This window comes from Montipora foliosa, chromosome 5 (assembly GCF_036669935.1).
Source record: "Montipora foliosa isolate CH-2021 chromosome 5, ASM3666993v2, whole genome shotgun sequence".
In the NCBI taxonomy this organism is placed as follows: Eukaryota; Metazoa; Cnidaria; class Anthozoa; order Scleractinia; family Acroporidae; genus Montipora; species Montipora foliosa.
The window spans coordinates 45,429,925-45,437,424 of NC_090873.1; the positions used below are offsets into that span (position 1 = coordinate 45,429,925).

The window sequence follows — 7,500 nt, forward strand, 5'->3', positions numbered from 1 at the left end:
GGGGTCACACGAATTGCTGGAAACATGTAAAAACAGCCATATCAAAAACAACAAGAGACATATTGAAAACTGTTTTACAATACCTCAAAAGCCAAAATGACTTCCTGCACATTGATGTAAGCATTGAATTCCTGTTCATTTTGTGTCTTCTACAGTTAGTAAAAGAACCTGATAAAACAAAGTCACTGAGACGAGTAATTACTTCTAACATCAACAAGAAAAAGACAGAGCTCTGAGATGACTCCACCCGAGTGGATAACCTGGCTGACTGTAGGCTTGGCCGAGTCTGTTGCCATAGTAACACTCAACCTCTGTACAATAATTGTTTTTACAAGAAACCGTAATCTCCGCAAGCGCAGTACGTACCTGATGATAAATTTGGCAGTTATAGACATGTTGGTTGGAGGAGTTGCTGTGTTTTTTCTGTTCTATTGGTTTGGAGTATTCTGTAACGTATGGAGGGGGCATCTAAATGGGCATTTGAAAGATTATATAGAGACAAGACTAACTTGTGTTTTTCCTTATATGTCTTTACTAAACATTACCATTATTGCTTTAGAACGGGTATATGCGACATTTCGGCCTTTCAAGCATCGCGTGCTAAAAAAACGGGTGTATGGCCTATTAATTGTCTTTATTTGGGTTAGTACGGCAGTAGGTACTTCCTTAAATTTTAAATATCCTGAGAGAGTAGTTGATCTTTACTTCAAGATTGCATTTAGCTCGTTTGTACTTTTGATCATTTGTGTATCTTACTCATCCATTGTTATTAAAGTCCGTTGTGGAGCGCAGCCTAAACACCATGGTGCAGCCAGTAGAGAAAGAAAACTGACCGTGACATTGTTGATTGTGACTGTTGCATCTCTTTTGGTGTTCCTGCCTGCTACTACTTTCGCTGTTCTCCTTTATAGCGGTAAATTTAAAATGCTCTTTCCAGTGGGTGATCATCTTTATTTTGCACGTTATGTTTTACTTTATGCAAACTCTCTTGTCAATCCTCTATTATACGCTATCCGCATGCCAGAATACAGATCTACTTTAGCTGCACTCTCTTGCAAACGTACTGTTTGTAACCGTGAAAGGCGAGTTGCAGATTTACCTCTTAATGATTTGTAAAACATTATGAAGCGCCATTGCATTTTTCTACTTGGCTTTGCTAAGTTTGAAATTTCATGATATTAACAACAGTTATAGGATTCAGGAAAGTTAACAAGACAACAGGTGCTTATTATCTTAATTAATTTACTGTATAGCTGTTATTCGTCTTTTTAGTCATCAGAGGCACTTGCCTCAGTCATAATACATTATGAAGCGTTGTGGCATTTTCTACTTGGCTTTGTTCATAAGCGTACGAGCTGGGAAGGGGGGTACCGAGAGAGAGAAAACATTACAAAATAATGCTGTTGGCGTAATTTCCAAAATTGTCAAAACTCGTGAATAAAGTTTCTAGTTAGTTACTTATCATGAATCTCTGTGGGATTAGACGCTCGGCCAGGTGTCTGTAGGCTGTCAGGTGGTTTCTTCAGAGAGTTGGTAATTTACATGTACCATTTATATCTGTTGTTGATTTGAAGTATCGTTGGTGGACCGATGCTAGACGAAAAGGTAGTCAGTTCAGGCTCCCGAAAAATAACGGGCCCTCTTTTTTGTTTCTTGTTTTTAGCTGACTTTCAGCTAAAAAGGAAGGGGGAAAGTCAAACAGTGCTCGCAAATAAATAAACAAACAAACAAAGAAGTACCATTGCCTTGGTCATAACGTTTTTCTGGCCAAGGCCCTTGTCATGCTATACTATTTTGAGGGCGATTATGCCCACTATTTCCTGCATTCAACAATTTTAACGGTTAATATCGGAGCAAAGCGTTTTTCCATGATTTGACTGAATAAATCAATAAGACCGCTTGATGACAGAGCATCTCGTAATCGACAACGTTGTTAATTTGAGAAGTCCTTTATTGAGCAGGAATTGAATAAGACGTTTACAAAATGAGGAGGCCTGTTACGAGCTGGGAGTTTCCGGTTAGGAAATTCAGAGTGGAAAAACGTACTGCGCAGCTTTTCTGCGCATATCTGGCCCTGCTTGCGGGCTCAGGTACTAATGGAAGCTGCAATGGTTCACCATGGTTGGAAAGAGTGACAGACTGTAAAAAGGCACGCGAGGCTATCACTCGGTTGATTTATTTATACTTGAGCAAGCATGAAATTTTTTCGGCATTTCACTGTTAAGAAAACAAGTCTCCCCGTGCCTGGTGAGAGGCTCTCTTGCTCTTATATATTCAGTGGGTTGCTTATATGGATGCAATATGTAAAGAGTGTTTGTGGATATGTGTCTTTGGAACGAAATTTCTTGTATATCGCGGTAAAATAAAGGGTTCTGAAACCGTCTTTAGGTTAATTTTGTCCCAAAAAAGTTGATTCCCTACGAAAAACAATACACCAGCTTTTCATTAGTGACGTTAAAATGTTGCTACTTACCGGGAATATTGGGAAAGCAAACAAAGTTCGTAGCCTTTTTTTTGTTTACACGATCGTCGAAATTCCCACCATTTTTTCAAACTTTGGGCCTGGCGCACAGTCAAAACTCGCGCACGCTTATTACGTTTTTCCGCTCTGAAGTTCGGAAATAGAACAACTTCAAATTCTTTCCCAGGGTGCTCTTCCCTTCGAAGATGGGAAGGACTGGAAAGGAGAAAAAAGAAAAACAAAGAACTTTTCCTAAAGCTGGCAAACTGCATTTCACGCATAGATCACTTTACCGGGACGAATGGCAGAATTTACTCACCGACTCGAGATCGTTTTCCCTTCCTTCCTTCCTTCCTTTTCCTTTCCTTCCGAAGGGTAAAGTGCCCTTGGTTGAATTATGTTATGATACTTGTTTTTATGTACATTATGAAAACGTGTTAGATGTTTAGAAGCATACGAAGTACTAAATTACATCTTTGATTATGTTTAATGCCGTATATTATAAGATAAATAAAAATACACTGCTATAACAAACTGTTTTTCTGTTTCATGGTCAATACTACCACACATTGCCTTTTTGCTGATTTATTACCTACAATGATACACGCAACTTTAGAATGTACGCGGAGAGTTTGGATAGCCTGGACATCGTCTAGTGGTCACGTGACTAATAAATACCACGACTGATAAAGACGTTGGGATTAAACAAGCCGGTCTTTTTATATTATTTCTCGTATTTCCGGAGGGAAAATATTCTCTTTTTTCAGTTGTTAGCTAAAACACGTTTTTCCTTTACAGTAAAATAGTACCTCCTGAGCAGATCTAATCAAATTATCGTGGAAAGATCTCTCTCTGGTTAGTGCGCTCGTCTTAGGATCGAGCGATCCGGGTTCGAGCCCTGGCTAGGGACATTGTGTTGTCTCCTTAGGCAAGACACTTTACTCTCACAGTGTCTCTCTCCACCCAGGTGTGTAAATGGGTAAAGGGCTGGGGGAATTCCTGCTGCGATGGACTAGCATCTCATTCAGGGGGAAGTAGAAATACTCCTATTCGCTTCATGCTACAGCAACCACGATAAGCTCCTGTCTGATCGGCCACTTGGTTCGAATGCAGACTTTACCATGTGAAGGAAAAGTCAATAATAGTTTAGAACACGTTTTGCACGAACGTGTTCAAAGAAAAATCTTTACAAGGAAAACACCAACCTCGTTTCCAGAGTCTCTCTTCTCTGCTTTCCTTGGTCGTTGGACCAAGGGAGGCAGAGAAGAGACACCCTGGGAACGAGGTTGGCCTCCCGGTACGGCATTGAGGGAGAGATATGTCGGCCCCTAAACCATATGTTAAAAATTCCACGCCTACTCACAGCTCCAAACCGCCCTTGTCAATATAGCATAAGAATTAGATGGCTTATATATTTAAGGCAAAACTCATTTTATCTCTCATATGGTAAGCACTGGAGTGGTAGATTACAAAGTGTGCGCACGCGCCCTGCTAAAGGTAACATACATACAGGCATGAGCTTTATTTCATCTCGAATTTCCGAGTAACTGCAGGAGCTAATATCTTCGAGACATTACATTTAAAGCTAAAATACATAGCATATACAGATACCTACTAAATACATAATATTTAAAGATATATTCATTAAAAAGAAAAGCCGCTGTACAAAATACGGCCTTGGATTCTCTTTTAAAACCAGTAAACTCATAGTTACGGGTAAAATCAGGTAACGCATTCCGCAACTTAGCTGATACGTAAGAAAAAAGAGAGCTAAGACTATAACTGGTTGTTCCAGGTTTACTTAGGGACAGAATGTAATTTCCGCGAAGATCATGCATAAGAAGGGGACGGGAGAGAAAACGAATTTTTCATATAAGCAGAAAAACCCTTTTTAATTAAGTATTAAGTATCAAGTATCAAGTAATACGAGGAAATTTTGAATGCGCTTATTGCATGCATAGAGATGTAGAGCTTGACTTTTGAAGTAAAAGGACAGGTATTCTGCAAATATAAATATCGTTATCCTTTTATTTACATTATTATACCGTTTCTTAGACAGGAGAATTACAGCGAAATGAAAGCATAACTTTGTCGCGAATTTTCTATGATAAAAACTTGTTCAGAAATCCAAAATCTAAGTTAACAGCACACACCAGGCTTACTCCTGAGTATCTGGCTAGAAATCATTTCCTCTGGCCTAGAAATCATTTCCTCAAGAGGCTAGAGTTTCACTCGGCTGCGCCCCGTGCAACTCTTACGCCTCTTTCGTGCTCTCGAAACTTCCCGCGTGCTCAATATCTCGACATACGCACAGCTGACGCATGAACTAATTGTTAAACAAGGGCTCATATCTCCGAGACATTACTACATAACATATACGAATGCATAACTAAAGATACCATAGTTAAAGATACATTAATTAAAAAGAAAAGCGGCCCTGGATTCTCATTTTAAAAACTGTAAACTCAGTGGTACGGATAAAATCAGGCAGTGCGCGTATTCCACAATATAGCTCATAACTAAGAAAAAGAACTAAGACCATAACTAGTTGTTAAATACTAGATTTATTGAGGGACAGAATATAATTTGTCTTAGAACTGTCTAAAAGTCTTGATTCTTAATTAAACAAACCCAAGTAACCTTGGATATCATCGCTCAAAAAAAAAACACGTAAAGCAAGTGTAGGAATCACACGGTGATTCCGAAGAAGTCCGATTGTGGCCGTGAAGAAAAGGAGGCGCCTGGGTCAGCAGAAATTTTCTTACAGTTCGACCATGCAAAAATAATCCACAATTCCTGTTTGCAAACAAACAATCAAGAGATTTTCAATATCAAGCTTGTGTGCTGAACAAACGATTTTCATCACAAAATGGCTTAAATCTTGCTTTTTAGTCTTGGAAAATAACTGCTTAGATATTATACTAGACTCCTAGAGAAGATTCGTTTAATTCTCTTGATGCATATGAGTGAAGATATCGGTCGGGAAACGATATAGCCTTGTCCAACACAAGCTGTCCATAAACCAATGTCTTCACCAAACCGAAATGTTACATGCAGTCGTTCTACAGAGATAAAAGCGAAATTAGTAAGGAAGGTCGTAGAAAACAAAAACAAAAAATCCTACGCAAACAAGAGTTTAGAACAGTCCTTAGAGCAGGTGTAAGGAAGTTGTATCTAAAGAAAGTATTATTCAAATTAGTTGCACTGTTTGTTTGGTATAGTCGATAGTCGACGGAGACAAACAAGTTTTGACGCTGCAAAATTCGACAACAAATCCATTTTGAAGCAGTTAAGTCCTTTTAAGAAGACTGGAAAAATATTCCCTTCTTGATTCGTAATGTGAGTGTCCATTGGCACAATTAGGGCCTGACTGAAGAAATAAAGAACGACCTGCAAAGAGTGACCTGTGTTTTAGACCCCCCTTAGTTTAGGGCGAGTTTGCTAAAGCAGGAGATAAATAAATATGACAACATTGAATTAGATTTAAATGATGATGCGGGAGTCGAATAATTTTTACTGGGTTGGCAGTATGGCAATCCCAGTCGGAAAGTGGGTGGGATTTGTTCGTTTCATTATTTATATTTTTTAGTTTTTTTTTTTAGTTTTTTTTTCGTGTCGGTAAAAGTCTTGCCTGTCACTCCCCTGGCAAGTGGTGTCTTTGTGCATAGAGCCTTCTGCGTGTATTATCTTAGGATCGAGAGGGTAGTGGGAATGCGTAGATTTCTCTAGTGGACACAGTAGAATCATTAACTTAGCCTGCAATGCCGGGCGTCGAAAGTCATGTAACGCGAATGGCGTTTTAGTGGGTTGGTGAAAAATTTCATTTTCCCGCTTGCATCTCTTTGTAACAGATTTGTGTGCAACTTCTTGTGATATGCAGCCAGTTTATTTACCCGTGTAGTTTTCTGTTCCTCTGTAGATGACCGTTTTCTTTTTGAATTGAGATGGAGGTCAGTTCTACAGAGAGGGTAGGCAAGAGGTTTGCATTCATATGTGCCACATTCACACATGACTGAACAGTTGTCACAGCAAAGGTGCGCAGGATTCTGTGGAGAACAATCCATATCAAAATATTGCAGCAATTGCTTACGTCGGCAGCCATTTGATTTTATGTAACTCTTTATGTCCTGGTCCACATGAATAAGTTGCATTCCTTGGTAGAGCAGATAAGCGGTGCACTGAGAGCCATCCCTTCCTGCTCTGCCACTCTCTTGCAAGTAGCTTTCTACATTTTTGGCTGGGCCAAAATGGATTGTCCGATAGACCTTCTTACAATCCACACCCATACCGAATGCAATTGTAGCAACAAGAATACGGATGTGTCCTTCATCACACTGAAATGACCCAAGAATGAGATCTTTATTTGACTTGGGGCTGCAAGAATGTAACATTTCAAGAACCACTCTTTTTAGATCTTTGTTCTGTGGGTCAACATAAATTTTATCCCCAATAAGGGTCTTCAGTGTTGAATACACAACTGCACACTGCTTTATTGTCTGACAATAAATTATTGTTCTAGTAGCCATGGAGTGTTTGTCAATTACCTCTTTGGCTATCCAATGAAAATAATCTGAAAGGCGAGCATTCCTTTCCATGTACTTAACAACATATGCAATGTTGGGTTTGTTTGGATTTTTCTCAACAATGTGAGGCTCTTTCATGATGAGTACTTCAAAAATTGTGTCACTAGTATCTTTTGTGGCTGTAGCAGTAAGGGCAACAAATGGAGTGCGTGGTAATAATGAACGCATCTCATGTAACCGAGAGAACCACACTCTAAAGGCTGCAAGGTTGTTGCTCTTCGATTTCCCCCTAGAAAAACAATAAATGATGCAATATTACATTTGAGTTAACCTTTTGATTACTTGGTCACTACCAGTGTATTATAGCTTCTAATATGAAACTTGCAATCGCATCATACAGAAATAACTATCTTTATTCTCTTGAAGAAATCGTGTGAACCAATGTCAACTGTGTGACATTAGGGGAAGATCATGCTAAATATGCATTTGTATACGAAAACCTTTCATTTAAAACTA

General features: G+C 39.1%; 2 protein-coding genes across 4 annotated transcripts in view; one reads left to right on the forward strand and one right to left on the reverse strand.

Moving 5' to 3' along the window:
• Window positions 1-2,982, forward strand: part of LOC138003224 (histamine H2 receptor-like) — an 8,924-nt gene extending 5,942 nt beyond the window's left edge. For all 3 annotated transcript variants that reach the window (XM_068849179.1, XM_068849180.1, XM_068849181.1), the window contains one exon: window positions 156-2,982. In XM_068849179.1, coding sequence (XP_068705280.1) covers window positions 238-1,116 — 879 coding nt within the window. In that variant the 5' untranslated portion in view covers window positions 156-237 and the 3' untranslated portion in view covers window positions 1,117-2,982. The remainder of the gene's footprint in view (window positions 1-155) is intronic.
• A 2,167-nt stretch (window positions 2,983-5,149) lies between these two features.
• LOC138002813 (bifunctional 3'-5' exonuclease/ATP-dependent helicase WRN-like) overlaps window positions 5,150-7,500 on the reverse strand; it is a 2,496-nt gene continuing 145 nt past the window's right edge. The window contains exons 2-3 of the mRNA XM_068848790.1: window positions 6,355-7,273; window positions 5,150-5,257 (exon numbers count right to left, since the gene is read on the reverse strand). Of these exons, the coding sequence (XP_068704891.1) occupies window positions 5,150-5,257; window positions 6,355-7,273 (1,027 nt within the window). The remainder of the gene's footprint in view (window positions 5,258-6,354; window positions 7,274-7,500) is intronic.